The sequence below is a fragment of the Phoxinus phoxinus genome (genome assembly GCF_949152265.1).
Source record: "Phoxinus phoxinus genome assembly, chromosome: 7".
NCBI lineage: Eukaryota > Metazoa > Chordata > Actinopteri > Cypriniformes > Leuciscidae > Phoxinus > Phoxinus phoxinus.
The window spans coordinates 19,125,623-19,143,214 of NC_136882.1; the positions used below are offsets into that span (position 1 = coordinate 19,125,623).

At 37.2% G+C, this 17,592-nt stretch overlaps 1 protein-coding gene across 1 annotated transcript; it reads left to right on the plus strand.

The window, feature by feature from the left end:
- The first annotated feature begins 176 nt into the window (after window positions 1-176).
- Window positions 177-12,642, plus strand: wdr3 (WD repeat domain 3). Its single transcript, XM_079619903.1, has 27 exons — window positions 177-440; window positions 1,522-1,708; window positions 1,803-2,012; window positions 2,092-2,210; window positions 2,639-2,717; window positions 2,932-3,027; window positions 3,183-3,275; window positions 3,401-3,502; window positions 4,610-4,707; window positions 4,821-4,922; window positions 5,006-5,236; window positions 5,316-5,409; window positions 6,121-6,222; window positions 6,349-6,434; window positions 6,525-6,663; window positions 7,621-7,677; window positions 7,778-7,878; window positions 8,149-8,260; window positions 8,540-8,674; window positions 10,045-10,095; window positions 10,173-10,238; window positions 10,325-10,417; window positions 10,595-10,645; window positions 10,998-11,041; window positions 11,168-11,296; window positions 11,419-11,512; window positions 11,616-12,642. The coding sequence occupies exons 2-27, from the start codon at window positions 1,535-1,537 to the stop codon at window positions 11,769-11,771; spliced, it is 2,814 nt and encodes a 937-aa protein (XP_079476029.1). The 5' UTR covers window positions 177-440; window positions 1,522-1,534; the 3' UTR covers window positions 11,772-12,642.
- The last annotated feature ends 4,950 nt before the right edge of the window (window positions 12,643-17,592 follow it).

Sequence of the window (17,592 nt, forward strand, 5' to 3'; positions counted from 1 at the left end):
ATGAAAACGCACAGACCGGTCCAAAACTGTATTATAGATTTTAATCGACGTTCTACTGTCATCGCGAAATTAAAATAAGCACAATACTGTATAATGAATAAACAAATTTAATAAATGTTTTAATTATAAGCACACTGGCACGCCTCATGGACAGCAACATGACTTCACAGACCGAAGTAATCGATAGTGTGCACATAATTCATAAGAAGAACAGATAAATAAAACACATACGGAGTGGAAATAATGATGAAGAATTAAATCATATATTTTAGTATGACATAAATAACCATAAAAACGTACATTTCTGCAACATTTTGTGAAGTGACATCGTAGTTCTGCTCGGTAATCTTCCACTTTAGTCTTTACTGTATGTCACACTTGCGACTGGAAGCATGTTCTCCACATCCACAGAAGTAATATTTTCTTAAAGGATAAAGCATGTAAGTACATTTTATATACACAGTGGCTTATTTTGTAACTTTCTAATATCTGTATATTAACATCTGCATGTATTGAACGAACTGCATGTGGTTCACGTTGTCGACTATGTTCGTCGTCGCATGGACCTGAAAACGTGGTGTTGCAGTAATAGTTGCTCACTTTTTAGGTTAAACTTTCTTGAGTTTATAGATTTTTCGTTTAATTAATTTACTTTATAACTGGCAATCCCAGCTTTTTGAAGGTGCTTAAGAGCCTAATTTGGTGCAGCCGAATAACCCAAATATCATTGAACAACGTCACAACCACTGTTTATATTAGGTCAATTAAAAACATATTATTTAGAGTAGTGATGTGGCACTTGAACCAATGTTATGTGTAAACTGTTTAATTGAACATTTAAATTTCATATTTATAATTATTTGTATAGTGCTTATCACAACACATGGTTTCAAATCCGCTTTACATAAAATGCATGTTACATTACAATTTAGGGTGATCTGTTATCAGAGGTGACTGTATCCAAGTAATGTCCGTATTTCATAAATGTACTGTTCAAAGATAATATAAATCACTCAGTTAGCTAACATGTATTAATTTAGGCATAAACAATGAGCTCGCTCAGCAATTATTAAAAGTTGTGATCATAACAATATAAATCTTAAACATTTATTTTGGCCACCACAACAAGTTAAATATACAAATATTATTTTTCAACAAGCTTAATATAATAGTAGTTGGAGGAGAAGCATCTGATACACATACAACCATTTTGGGGGGAAATTCATGGCTATTATTAAGGCAAATAATGTAAATGTTTATATGTTACAGATTTATTACATTTATACATTACTGATTCATTACATACATTAGCAAAAAATTATGAAATGTATTTGCTTTGATATAAAACTCTTTTATCCTGGCATGTATACATTTTAATTTGATATGCAGCTCGGCCTATATGCAGTATGATGGACCTTTTCTAATAAGCCTATGTGTTCCATGACAAATTGTGCGCAGTTTGCTAGATTAAGGTAGTGACACATCTCACCTGAATCCCCTACTGTTATTTTGTTTCTACAGCCTCTGGTTTGCCATGGGTTTAACTAAGCAGTACTTGCGTTATGCGGCGAGTGCTGTATTTGGGGTGATTGGCAGTCAGAAGGCCAACATCGCATTTGTGACCCTCAAGGGGGGTGAGAAAGGTCGATATGTCGCTGTGGGAGCCTGTGAACATGTCTTCATATGGGATGTCCGCAAAGCTGAGAAGGTATGTTTTAAAATATCGCTTAGTACATTGACTTATCAGTTTATATAAACTTCTGAATGTTGTACTCACCTTTCTCTCCCCTTTAATTTCTCAGGTTCTTATACTTGAAGGTAAAAAGCATGAGGTGACGTACTTGTGTCCCTCTCCTGATGGTGTCCACATAGCAGTGGGCTATGAGGATGGAGGTGTGCGCATCTTTAGTCTGCTGAACGGTGAAAGCAACATCTCCTTCAGTGGACACAAATCAGCTGTCTCAGTCATTAGATATGATGCACTGGGTGCTCGTCTTGTCACCGGCTCAAGAGTAAGACTACAATTTTTGGTTGTTGACCATATACATTTTTGCATGAACTAAAGTCATTTTCTATGTTGTTGTGTTGCAGGACACAGATGTGATTGTGTGGGATATCATCAATGAGTGCGGTCTGTACAGACTCAAAGGACACAAAGATGCAGTCACACAAGTTTTGTTCTTGGAGAACAAAAACCTGCTGATTACAAGGTAAATCAGCCTTTACATTTCATTTGAATGAATTCAACACTTGAAAATACTTGCAATTTTATGTTTACCTTATGTTTCTATGTATCACTACACTACACCCATAGCAACCACTCTTAGCAACGTAATCATATTATTATGTTCTCGTTGATATTGTTCATTGTAGATTATAGAGTAGAGTATTGTGAGAGATCGAGTAAACGACTGTACCTGCATTTGCAGTAGATATAGCATTTTATATACTGCACCTTATCTAATAGTACCTTATTGCTTACTTATGTGTTGATGCAACTTATATGTGTTTTTTCCCCGCAACTATTTTCTGGAAAATAAACATTTTAATAGCCTACTGCTTCATGCTGAATGAATAATTTTAACTAATGAGCTTGTGTAGCTCCTGATCTGATTCTGTGTGTTTCATGTTTCCTCAGCTCCAAGGACAGTTTTGTAAAATGGTGGGACTTGGACACACAGCATTGTTTCAAGACCATGGTGGGACATCGCAGTGAGGTAATTAAGATCACTGTACACTGTTGAGACTTTCTCAATCTTCTTTCTTTCTGAAATAATTAACACAACACACTAAATTAACTTTTTAGCCGCTTTGGAAAGCCGGTGTAATTGCTCATAAGGTGTTTACTTCACTATTGGAGAATGAATCTCCAACACTGTCCAAATATCTGTTGGTTTTGTAATACAGTGCAACCTTGTCTGATCTCTGTAGGTTTGGGGAATGGTCCTGTTGAATGAGGAGAATAGGTTGCTTACAGGGTCTGCTGACAGTGAGCTCAGAGCCTGGGACATTCAGTACATCGAGGAGGTAAAGAGATATCACTCGTGCTGGGTTACAGTGTATGAAGGCTGAATTACATTCCAGCACATCTTGATCTTGAATGTGATCTTTGGTCTTGTGTAGAGAATTGACACTGATCTCATTTGAATGTGTTCCGAATAACATCAAAAGTGTCTTCTCAGTGTAAAGAAGTGGGGGAACCACAGGAAAAGAAAGTCAGAACTCTTATGGATGAGGAGGAAGATGAGGAAGGACTTGATGAAGAGCCAGAAGAAGTAATATTTCTTCTATCCAGATCCCTATTCAGTTCACGTATTCAGTGGATTCCAGTGACTTGACATGTCATAGTTTAAAAGGGTTTCCTTCATATGTTTACCAAAGATCTGCTTTCTGTCTACAGCGGATAGTCAGCTGTAAGAAAGTCGGTTCTGTTCTGAGGGAAGCCAGAGACAGGGTTGTATCCTTGGTCACAGATGCCAAGGCTAATGTGCTAGCATGCCATGTAAGTATATTTCATAGTAAATTTCACAGCTACGCAAAAATGTATTCAAACTTATTCAAACTCTCACATGAAATATTTCAATGACTCATTTGAGTCTCTGCGTACAGGGCCCTGTGCAGCATTTGCATCTTTTTTTGTAGAGAAATGTTTTAATTCTGCTGTTGATTAGGGTGTTTCTAGTTTATATAGTTTCTAGTGTAAATTCACCAATTTAAGTTGTTGATATCACCCTAATTGAGTTCCTTATTATTTATGTGCCAGATAATAACAGCTATTCATAAAAAATATATTATCAAGATAGATAGATATGAAGATATAGTTTGCTGTTTTGTTAGCAGCTTGCAATGTAGCTTAACTTCTTCAGAGTATGAGTACTTTATAGGTAGGAAAGCTTTACAGATAACCAGCGATGAGGAATTGAGGCTACGTCAACATTGATCCGGATACATTTAACGGCGTTTTCGTTCCAAAATGCTCTCCGTCCACCACACTAGCATTTTCCAAAACTTTCTCATCCACACTGAAACGTCAGAAAATGCTCATTTCACTTTACAGCGCACGCGTAAAAATGATACAGACAGAACAGACATAAACACACTATTCTTCAGGCAGGATAATTTTATTTAGCAAACATCTCACCATTCACCATTATATGTTTGGTCTAAAACGCAAATCTGCTCTCTTGTATTGCTTTAGGACAGCAATTGCGAGTACATTTTCTGTCATCTTTGCAGGACTGTGATTTGAAGAGTGTACAAAGTAACATATTTTTAGCAACAGTGTGAAAGTGATTAGCACATAACAGGCACATCTATCGGTTCAATATGCATCACATGACTAAACATGCGCCATCTTTTTCAAATACCTCCAAATATTTTCACAATCCACACTACAATATGGAAACAGCATTTTCAAACGTATCCACTTTTCAAAAAGCATTTGAAAGTATTTTCAAAAAGATCTGTTTTTGCAGGAAAAAAATGCCGTCTCAGTGCGTACGGAAGGTCAAAACGGAGAGAAAAAGATTTGTCAAATGAAAATGTATTATTGTGGACAAGGCCTGAGTCTGTATCATATGATAACTTTTTTTTTTTTTTATATCCACAGGGCCTGGATGCTACACTTGAAATCTTTACTGTACTATCAGAAGAGCAGGTCAAGAAAAAAATGGAGAGGAAACTAAAGAAAGCCAAGAAAAAAGCAAAGTATGTGAGACCTCTGTTTTGAAATGTGAATCTGTCACTGAGTTCTTCTTCAGTTCTGCCTAATACATTACCAATAATTAAAGAATATTTTGATTAACTGTTATGTTATGCAGCTCTCAAGAAGAAGAAGAGGATGTACCTAAGCCTGTAGTGGAGAGAAAGTTGAGTGATGAGATCCAAAAACTGGCAAACATAAAAGCATCTTCCAAGATCAGGTCAGAGAGTACTCCTGAATGCAAGCATAGTCCCCCTTGTACGCGTTAAAAAGTAATAATAGTAATGTTTTTTCCTTCTCCAGATCAATGGACTGCCTTATGGTTCCTAATGGAGAGATGAAGGTTGCTCTTCTTCTGCAGAATAACACAGTGGAGACATATACGCTGAAGACCAAAGAGAAGAGTCCTACTGGCACACAAACTTCTCGGCTCACACTGAGTGGTCATCGTACAGATGTCAGAACGCTGGCCTTCAGCTCAGATAACATAGCCATCCTCTCGGCCTCTGGAGAGACCGTCAAAGTGTGGAACAGGTGAAGTCAAATATTTTAAATTTTTGCATAGGTTTATAGATTTTGACAAATCTTAACCAGAAATATCTTCTTCTGTCAGGTCCACCTTACAGGTCATTCGTACCATGGGATGTGAATATGCTCTCTGCTCGTTATTTGTTCCTGGAGACAGACAGATTATCTTAGGAACGAAGGTATAACTATTCACTTCTCTAATGCCAATCAATGAAAGTTTAAAGAGATCCAAAAGTTACAATTCTGTCATTACATTAAAACTTCATTACAAACCTGCATGACCAACTTCTGTGGAACTCAAAAGGAAATGTTTTGCAGACCATCTGAGCTGCTCTTTTCCTTCCAAAAAAGTAGACCGACTGTGCTGTCAAGTTCCAAAAAAAAGCTAAAAATTCTGTAAAGTATTTCATACAAGTCTTCAGAAGCCATATGCTAGCTTTGTTTTGTGAGGAACAGACTGATATGAAACGAGTTTTTAATTGTATTTCTTTAGGCACTTATTCAATAGTGTTATTTTGGTGTTAATATATTCATATTTAGTTTAATACTTTTAGTTTTTCATCTAATGTATATATATTTTGTTTTATTATTTTCATTTAGTTATTTTATTTTATCAGTAACAAACTTGGTATGTAAAAACATTGTGCCAGGTTGGAAGTCATTGTCACTGACAAGTGAACGCACACATGACAGTTGGTCGGAAGTGATGTTTTATAGTTTAAAATATTAGTTTTTTTTCTATTCCTTTAAGACAAGATCCTGAATTTTCTGCTGCAAAACATGTAGTCAGTATATACTGACCTTTATTACAAAAACTAGTTCTTTTGTATTTTAATTTTTTTTCTTGTGTAGCTTATTCCTTATTTCATTCCTTATTTGTCTTCTGTCAGAGCGGGAAGATTCAGATTTTCGACCTGGCTTCAGGAAGCCTTCTAGAGACGACTGATGCACATAATGGAGCTCTTTGGTCCATGTGTCTCTCTCCCGACCAGGTATAATATCAATCTCTCAACGGACTAACTTATCATCCCTATAAAACACCACAGTGACTTCCTGAGGATTTCAGCTTTATGTTAACTCATTTGCTTTTTTCAATTGATTTGTGTGTGTTTATACAGAGAGGGATTGTAACTGGGGGTGCTGACAAGACTGTGAAATTCTGGGACTTTGAGCTCATAAAGAATCAGGACACTGGAATGAGCAAGTGAGTTTATTATATGTGATCACAAATCACGGCTCTCCTCCAGGTTTCTCTTCTTGGCTTTAATGTATTATTGCTTTGTGTAATCCACAGGAAACTGACGGTAAAGCATACGCGCACCCTGCAGTTAGATGAGGACGTGCTGTGTGTGCGCTACAGTCCTGACCAGAGACTGCTGGCTGTCTCTCTTCTCGACTGTACGGTCAAGATCTTTTACACAGACACACTAAAGGTAAACCACAAGAACACCGTTATAGCATTACAATACTTCACAGCAAAACGTGGCATCTCTTGTGTTAAATTCAACTGAAAATCTAACAAAAGACTGCTGTTAAACTTGAATTAGATTTACTGAGGGATATTTCACCACCAGTAAAGATACTGACACTATATTAACATCCACCTCGGGGGATCTTACCACGTTAGCCGAGACAGACTGCCATTTTCACCTTGTAACAACATACTGTATGTCTCAAATGCATTTCCAGAGCTACTTGTGATTAGATTACATGGACGAAAGGGTCTCTGATTTAATGGCCTCTTACATCACCCACTATGTCATTTTGATCAAGTGGGGGGGGGATGTCCTCCAAAATATAGTTAAATTTCAAGCCGAATGCTTGGCATTTGATTGTAATTTTATTTGAGCACCTGCATTAACTGATCTTCCGTTCATGTGTTTGTGCTCTGAATGATACATCACTGAATGTTGAATCACTGAATGTTGATGATTTTAAAAGATTTTATAGGCCTGATGGATAAATGGATGGACGGATAGATTTATAGATGGATGAAAAGATAAATTGACAGATGGATAGATACAATTTTATTTAATTATTTTATATTTTAATTATTATTATTATATAACACACTTCTATAACATAATTATTAATATAGCAATTATTTTTTTAAAACTTTTCTGTGTTGTTTTTTCAAAGTAAATTATTGCTTTATACCCACTACCTCATTCATATATGTTCATACTCATGGCAAAGATGTTTAAAATGTCTTTTCATCCAATTCTACACCCATAATACCAACTGTAAATGGGGCCACAGTGTCTTTGAAATGTCAGCACAATAAAAACTAACCAAAGGGCACTAATGTAATATGATGTCATTATGCATACAGTGAGAGGATGTGAGCTGTGCTTAATAAGGTATTTGCCCTCTGTCTCAACTTCTTCTAGTTCTTCCTGTCGCTGTATGGACACAAGCTGCCCGTTCTATGCCTGGACATTTCTCATGTGAGTGCACTGACTAACACTACACATCCCGCAAGTCATTTTGACGGATGGTGTAATTATGCTCAAATGTTGTTTGTGGCTTGCTGTGCGTGTTTTGCAGGACAGCGCTTTAATAGCCACTGGCTCAGCAGACAGAAACGTGAAGATCTGGGGTTTGGATTTCGGAGACTGTCATCGCTCTATGTTTGCACATGACGACAGGTAATAAAAACTCTGCAGCTCGTATAGTGACACATTGCTGGCACAGTCTGTTCCCTGTCACATTACCTATACGTTTTTCAGTTATATTGGTGAAAGTTATGATACCGGTTGATGACAAGTACAGTGATTTCAGTGTTCGGTCAGGTGTCACCTACCTATGCTGTTGACGACTCTCCAGCGCTTGTGAGCTGTGGTCGCTGGATGACATCAGCCCAGATGGTCATTATTTGTCATCCACTGTTTTTTTCCCTGTTGTTTTTTCTTCTATAGTGTCATGTTTCTTCAGTTTGTCCCTAAAACCCATCTGTTCTTCACCGCGGGAAAGGACAAAAGGATCAAGCAGTGGGACGCTGACAAGTTTGAGCACATCCAGACATTGGAGGTGACCTTCTCTGATAGTTGGACAGCGTTCAATAGGCATTTTTCCATAGCCGAAATGAGTTTTCCAAAGGTCGCTGAGGTGGAAGTAGCTGTTATATTGAAAGGATTAGAGTTATAATAAGAGTCCGGTCAATATGCAGCAGAGGCTGATTGCATTATGTAAGCCGCAGTCTGCTTTTGCTTAAGCCCTAATCAATGTAATCACAGACAAAGATGTATTGGAACTGTTGTATTATTACAGAGCCTCTCATACCCATGACCCCCTGTATATGTTCCTCAGGGTCATCATCGTGAGGTCTGGTGCTTGGCCGTCAGCCCCAATGGAGACCACATCGTCTCCTCGTCTCATGATAAGTCCATCAGGCTGTGGGAGAGAACAAGGGAGCCCATCATCCTAGAGGAGGAGAAGGAAATGGTGAGTGCTTGGTTTTTCAGCAAAATGTCACACAGCAGAAAACAGATTTGATCTACTTTTACAGCTCTGGTAGACTTCTGTCAGCTTCAAGTGCATTAATATAGAATGCTTATGATATGCAGTGGCTTTTCATAAGTGTGCAAGATTTTTTTTGCCATTTTACAAAAACTTCAAACAAGTTATATTTTTAATGTTTTACTGATTTTAATTTTGTTTATAACTTTAGGGTTACATAATTTGATTCCAGATGTATTGTTAATTTGTTAAGAATAATATTATCTTTTGACTTGGGTCCATCAAGACCTAAAAATCTAATTAGCTGAAGTCCCTTTCATTTTTAAATTAGTCAGTAAGATTTTTCGGACAAAAAAAAAAAAAAAAAAAAAGATCAGCAAGGACACATTAAATTGATAAAACATGACAGTAAAGATGTTCATAATGTTACAAAAGAGTTCCATTTCAAATAAACTTTGTTCTTTTGAACTGTCTATTCATCAAAAACACCCTGAAAAAAAAATCCAAAAATATTAAGCAATTGTTTTCAACATAATAAGAAAGGTCTCTTTAGCACCAAATCAGCATATTAGACTGGAGTAATGGTTACTGAAAATTCAGCTTTGCATCACAGAAATAAATTACATTTTAAAATAAATAGAAAGTTATTTTAAACTGTGTTTGTACTGTTTTTTATCTATATTTTTGATCAAATAAATGCAGCTTTGGTGAGGATAAGAGACTTAAAGGATTAGTTCACTTTTAAAATGAAAATTCTGTCATCATATACTCACCCTTAAGTTGTTTCAAACCTGTATGAATTTCTTTCCTCTGCTGAACACAAAGGAAGATATTTAGAAGAATGTCGGTAACCAGACAGTTTTTGGTTCCCATTGACTTCCATAGTAGGAAAAAAATATACTATGGAAGTCAATGGGAACCAAAAACTGTCTGGTTACCGACATTCTTCTAAATATCTTCCTTTGTGTTCAGGTTTCATACAGGTTTGAAACAACTTAAGGGTGAGTATATGATGACAGAATTTTCACTTTAAAAGTGAACTATCCCTTTAAGACCGATCACAAACTTGGTGTAGATCACTAGATTAAAAAAAATAGATGCTAATTTATAGATATATGTAGTATATAAAATATAATTTGGAGCCGCTTTCACAGAGAGGATGCCCCTATAATGCAGTAAAATGCTCACTGGTTCTTATAAAGCTATTGTATGGTTATTGCACAGCAGAAGAAACTTTTTCATTCTCCCAAAAAAACAAAGAATATCAGCATGTAAAAGTACATCTGTAAAAAAAATAAACTCTGTACATAACATTAGAATATATTAGCTGACTTGTCTACTATTTTTGTCCTCAGGAGAGGGAAGCAGAATATGAGGAGTCGTTGGCTAAAGGTGGTGAACCCGTGGTAAGTGGTTCTCCTAGAGATCAGTTATGTCTCCGAAGTTTCTGCCGGGTCTCAGTGTTTCCTTGTGTACCTCGCAGGTTCCTGGAGAGACTAAAGGAGAAGCAGAGCATGCTGGGAAGAAGACCATTGAGACAGTGAAAGCTGTGAGTCTGCAGAACTGTACAGATAAAGAGCTCCTCTCCTTTAAACACAGTAATGGAGAAATGACACTCGTGTTCTGTTTCTATAGGCTGAGCGAATAATGGAGGCCGTTGAGCTCTATAGAGAGGAAAGTAAAAAGCTGGAGGAGCACAGAGAAGCTTGTGAAGCAGAAGGGAAGGAGGTATGTTTTCTAGAGAAAAGCACACTCAGATTACATTAAGAGATTAAACTCAATATCGGATTTAAGTTCTCTTTTATTCTGCACATAATTAGGACTGGAACTTGAAAGTATCATAAAAAATGGATTTTGATCTAATTATGCAAGTGAATTACTTGTTTTATTTGTGCTTTTTTGCAGTTACCACCCCCTAAAATGAACCCCATCCTTGTGGCTTTTGGAAATATCTCTGTGAGTGTGTTTGGTTGTCATATTTGGTTAATAATAAGAGGTGCACACAATATATATGCATCATTTTTGATAATTGTCGATATTATTGTTTTTAAAGGTATATATCGGATAACTTGATAACACTGTTGAATGTTGTGATGTCTGAATTCACTTGCAGCAAATAAAAAAATATATTTTTTATTCATGTTTTTTTTTTTACATAAAAGATCATTTTAATACTATATATTTATTGGTTATGATTTTGATATCAGTGGATTCTTTTTAATAAAACATCATAGTAAAGAGCTGAATTTATAATGCCAGATTCATTACTCAAATTTCATATTTTCCATGATTCCATTTCTACCTGCAGCCCTCTCGATATGTTCTGGAAGTGATGAAGAAGGTTCGGTCCAGGTAAGAGCTCTCCATCAGCCCAGTCAAAAGCACTCCAACACAAAACACATGCATTTTCCCATCTGTTATGTTTTATGGGTCCGTCTGTTCTTCTCTTCATCTCTCTTTCTCTCTGTGTGTTGATAGTGAGCTGGAGTTGTCTCTGCTGGTGCTGCCGTTTCCCTATGTCCCAGATCTGCTGCAGCTCTTCAACGGTTACGTACAGCAGGGCCTGGAGGTGGAGCTAGTGTGCCGCTGCCTCTTCTTCCTGCTCAGGTACTCATCTGTACACATTACTGTTTATTGTCATTTATTCATGTTGATTTGTCTTCTCGATTAACATAGGCACATGTGATTTTGCTCCTGACTAACAGTTCTCTCATTTACCATATTCCTAGAGTCAATTTTGGTCAGATCACCAGTAATCAGATGCTGCTGTCAGCCATTGACGAGTTACGGACCAACACGATCTCTAAAGTGCGGGAGATCAGGGTGAGTCCCGCTTTCAGTGCCAGTGAACAGGATGGATTTAGCTACCCTGACACACCTCTCAGATTGTGTAAGCATGTGTGTTCTTGCTTGTCCGTGTTTTCAGGATGTCCTGGGTTTCAACAGCGCCGGTCTTCAGTTCCTGCAGCGTGAGATGGAGAGCAAAGAGGACGTGATGTTCTTCGCTGATGCCACAGAGCGTTTTATAGAGAAGAGGAGAAAGAGGAAGAAACGTGAAAGAGCCGTTCTTACAATCACATGAAACAATGACAAAACTGACGTTTTTCAACTGTTATAACAGACTCCATTGCTTTGTGCTTTTACAATCCTGAAGAAACATCATGCTAATGTTTTTATAAGTTCATGTGTCATTTGTACCTGCCTAACTAAAGTCCATAAAGTTGAATTTCTCCGCAAATTAATTCACAGAGGCTGTTGCGTTCTTTAAAAAAATCCAAATGAAAAATCTTTTTTTTGTCAAATTAGCTATGAAGTGCTTAAAACAAGAAAAACATACAACACATTCTATGAAAACATGTTTGTACATGTAACAACATTGTAAATGTAACCTGGTTTAAGGATTTTTGATGTTTTTTTACAGGATAATAACAAAAAACAAGATTAAATTAAAACCTGGTAACAGTTATTTTACACTTACAGTGTCCCTATTGCACGTTATATGTAGTTATTATAGTAAGTAGGCTACTATAAAATAAGTATAGTTAAATGCAACTAACTCTAAACCACACCTTAACCCTATTGTAAGTACATGTAGTTAATTATTATTATTGCTTTACTTAAATATATGATTACACTGTAACATGGACACTTTAAAAAAAAGTGTAACCAAGGTATTCTGGGTACATTAGGGTAATTCTGGGACATTTTTGGTAAACTTTTTATATTGTGATGGGTATATAGTCTTAAATTAAAGCTCCACATTACCCACTGTCCCAGATTAACCTGATTCACCCAACATTAATGGCCATATGTTTTCTGTTATGCTTAATGTGGTGGAAAAGATAAGGAAGTGAGTCATCAAGACAGATTCTCACTCTCACTGAGCACTGCAAGCCTATGAAAACACAAGAGCTGTCAATGAAGAAATAATTAAATTAGTTCAATATTTCTGTATTGGCTAGGCTGTGGTGTTTTGTTTAGCTGGTGGGAGATCCACACTGACTTTACTGAGCTCATAACCTGGCCTGAATTTACAGTTACAAGCTCATACGTATGTGGGATTCATAATTCACCACCTGGAAACTGATGGTTCTGGTTTCAGCAACAAATTTCACTCTTATTTAGTGCTCCTCGGTCTTAAAAGCGATTTTCACCCACCTCTCACACCTCGCGTTCCTGCTGTGTGTTAACATCCTAATCATCAGTGTCTTGGAAATAATGAAACAAATCCCTCAAGACACCATTTTTCAGACTTGTTCAATCTAACAGTAATGAAAAAAGCAAATGAAGTGTATATTTATAAAGCCGTAAAAAGGCTTGCAGCATTTTATGGGACCGGTCTGGGTCTCAAAGCTATAAATGTCACACCTACCAATATTAAAAATTCCTCAGAAAAAGTTTAAAGTTAAATGCCTGAGAACACGTTCTGTGTTAATCCTCATCGAAGAGGACATACTAATCAAACACAGCCGTGTTTTTATGGAAAAGCGAATTAATTTAAACATAGCCATCACTGATAATGACTCTATATTTAGCATATTGGAGACATCAGGCCCTCTCTCAGATGTCTGAACTCATAACCTTTTAACCTCTTGCTTTAGTTGTAAGCACAACAGAATAATAGTGGTCTAGGCCTGAACCAATTTCTATACAGTTGACTCCAGAAATAATTTTGTTTTATATTGTGGTTGATATTTCTCATAGCAATAACAGAGCGCTCATAACATCCACAGCATGAAAAGAGTGTGTATGAAATGTTCCTGACATCTCCACAATTCCCCAATCCTTGAGTCATCTGGCTGATTTAAAGCATCTACTGCCCCCTTTTTACCTCATAACATATTTTTCCTCTTTATTACTTTGACTGGAAATCAGTGATTGTATCACTCCTTAATAAAAAAAAAATATATATTTTTTTTTAAATTAGCGGGTGACTGTTTTGAGTTATTCTGATGTACAGGTATATCTCTTGATTTACAGTATATCTCTTTATATGTAGGCTAAACATTACAAACAGTACAACACATAAATAAACAATAACAGTGCAATTATACAAAAACATTAGAGATAACCATGACATTTAATATTGGACAACAGCAGGATAGTGAGATTTATGGTTTAGGGGAAAAACATCCACAGTAGGATCAGTAATGGCTGAGTGTGAAGAGAGGGGGAAAGAAGGAAAATAAGTATGAGACGTGTACGTGTGTTTGGCTGGTAACCTCAGTTTCAAGGGGAAAAAGGATGGGAGCCACTGGGCTAATGCTAGCATTAAAATGTTTTATGTTTTATAATTACTATAACTTGAGTGACCACTGGGTGGCAGCATTGCTCTTCCAAAAACGCTTTTCTGACAAAAAAATCAGTTACTGTCCATCTCAATGTTTTCTCCCCACAAATCTCAAGATAAGAGATATTGTTTATTGTTTTTTACATCGACACAAAAATTGTATGTTAGCTACATAATTAACTGTTCATTGAGCAATACTTGGTGTTTTAGCCTAATGTTTGTGCTCAATTCTATTTTATTGAAAGTAAAAAAATATGTAGATAGATCACCATAAATCTGATAATCGACCTCCATTTTGCTAGAGCAAACTGGTGCAAACAGAACAGTGCAGTGAATTGCATCCACATATTTTCTGTCTGTCTACCTTGCTCACATTTTATTCACCCCCCCCCCTCCCCTCCCCTCCCCCTCCCCCCTTGAAAGTCAATTCAAACAGTCACCACTGAATTCACTCCTGAAATGATTTCAAGCAATAACAGTTGACATGTGGTCCAGTGTATTTAATTTTAAATTGAGATAAAACAAACAAGATCCAGTTTCAGAATGTAATGTTTGTGTCAGATGGTCCTGTTTGTTCTCCTGAGCCACTACACATTGATTCGCCAAAGGTGTGGAGACCGATTGAGCTTTTGAAAGCGCCCCATTGCTATGCTATGTGAACCCCATTACAAATGAACCCACAGAGCGAGAGACAGTTTTAAGAGCTCTCCCCAGAAATCCACACAGCTGATGTAATTAGTCATTTCAGAGTCATGCACTTCATAATACTCCCTATAAACAGACATTCAATCCTTTCCTCAGTGTTCACTGTTTATCCTAGTCTTTTACAATCCGTTCTGGACCACCGTCTGTTTATCCTTCCCCAACAATAATGCTCCTATACTGTGGCAGAGGAATGCAGTTAATTTGTCCAATTAAACAAGGAAAATAAATACAAATCAATTATGGACACAATGTCAAGATTTGTTCCCAAAACACTTTTAATGGCACACAACTTTTAGATTTACGATGCACATTTAGTAGGGGTGATGAATGAAAAACGTCCTTGACATGTTTTTCAAAGGTTTGATCTACATTATTATCTAAATATATCCAGCCATAAATCTGCATTACACAAGCAAAGTGACCTTCCGTTTGACGGCAAAAGTTTTCCGTCCCTAACATATTGACAATGATCACTGCTTTGCTAAAAAAATTGATTGGTTCATAGGGATTATGTGCTTTCAAAAGAAAAATATACTTTGAAAAGCACAGTAGTGTCTTACTCATGGTAATAGCTTATTTTATCTCTTCAAGTCAGGTACACACACTATTAATGTCAATCTTATCCAAATATTCAGGAGTAGCTGGAGCTAGTCAGAGGAAGCTGAAGTGATCTGAACGTGAGTAAATGTTGTTTCAGATGTCAATGTAACTTCAGTCATAGATGCACACACAGCGGACGCACAAACCGACACATGGTGGAAAAGGACCCGACTTTCTTCCCACGTTCCAACTAATATAAAATGGTTGAATGCACAGAGGCTGTCACACCCATGTGTTATTCACCCTTTGAGCTTGCTTTGGTTTTTAAGACATGTCTACAGAAAATGTATAGTCTACATACTCCATTTTGGAAGTATAACAAATATATTTTTTTTAGCAGTGAGATTTATATGGTTGTTTCTATTTCAAAACTATTTTGATCAAATATTATTAATTGGCCAAAATGAATTTCCCTTCTATTTGTTGTTTTATGAATCACCCAGGGGGCCTCAGCAAACTTCCAAGGGGTCCTCATTATGACTTAAAAGTGTTTAAACTAAGACAAACTAAACTAGATAACTAAAAATCAAGATATTTCTCCCTTTTTTTTTTGGCATTTTTGCTGTTATCGAAATAGGCATGCTGTAAAAAGTGAGGAAACCCATTGCCTTAAAATTATAATTCATGCGTAATTGAAAAAAAATATATATATAATTGTATATATAAATGTAAATATAAATGTAATTGTCAAGTTCACATAACTTATTTTTTTTTCAATTACGCATAAAGTTATTTATAAAAATGTAAGGCAACGGGCTTCCTCACTTTTTTCCTCAAGTAAACTGATCACTTGAAACTGATCGCAAAAGTGAGAGCGAGGTGGGAACACAAAGGATCACGATCCGGGATATCCTTTGAATATTGTTGTGGACAATGTAGGGCCTTGGGGTCAAAAAGGTTGAGAACATCTATGATAATAGGTTATTTTAATGGCAGTTGACAATTAGGACAACTTTCCCAGTATGCAAAAGGTACATTTGTATTGCCAAGCATTTAAGTTTTGTGTCTATACAGAAACTGCCCCTCAGAAACAAACATGAGAAACACTCACTGGAGTAAAGAGTGTGACAACTAGCCCCGGCCTTCCCTGCATATCATTGGGTTCAGCTGTCTGGCAACAGGTGTGGGTAGGAAAATCCAACATCCGTGATTTCGAGCAGAGGATCAGTAGGGATGATGGGATCTCCTGTCCTAGGGATCTCTTTGTTTTGTCCACTGCTCTGCTTAGATTTTGTACGCTGTTTCTCTTTTGGAAACAGATGTGATTATCTCCAATTAATGGATGTTTGTAAAGGTCACCAGGGTCTGGTAAACATCCCCGCGCGATGGACGTCTAAGACCACCAGACGGTGTGTGTGTGTGTGTGTGTGTGCGAGGACAACAGCGATCACAGCTAAGAATCTGTATTTAGATTGTTGGACTTTAAAATATACTGTGAAGTTTCTCTGGCATCGAGACTTGATATATTTCTGCAGTCTGTGAAGAATTGAAAGTAAACCAAGTCAAAAATGAGCCGTAAAAAGAGAATTATACACAAAAAAAGTTAGTGAAAGGTTGTATTCATTAGAGACTATAGTTTTTCTTTTTACTGGGAACATGTGGACCCGGAGCCCCACATGTCAGAAATGCCTTCGGGGATGCGATATTCATGCCTGACATGGGTATGGTCAATCCCTTTTTACGTTTTTTTTTAAAAGGAGGACAAAATAAAAATGTCTTGAAGGCATGCAAGCTGTCATAACCATCCCTCCCCCCACGCTAGCTCTGCAAAGACCACCCAGCCCGCAGAGTGACCTGTCAATCATCAAACATATGCCTTCATTTTTATAGACTAAGCAATAAAACATTCTCAAATTAGCACTAAAGATCCCACATTTCTGATGTGAAGGTATACCAAGAGATATAAACACATCGGCTCGCCTAAAATGTTTCATATTTCATTCACCACAGCACAAAAAATAAGTCAAGGAGCGTTGCCACCATCCTATACCAGAGAGCCTTCAAGGTTCCACACCGCTTCCCTTCCATCTGTCAGCACAACAGGATTGAGACGTAGATCTCGCTCTAATCTTTTGGCCAGTGATCACACCTCAACCGGTCCCACATCACAGGACCCCCTCCACCACCATCTCCCTTCTGAGAGCCCGGGGGTTTGGTGTAATCCTGCACTAATAACATCTCAGCAGCTTCAGCACACACTAAGAGGCCCAGATCCGTCCCAACACCCCCGTACAACAAAGGCAGACGCACTGACTGCTTCATATTAGCGTTTAATTAAGTTAAAGAGTGGCCCCCGCTCTCTGTGTGC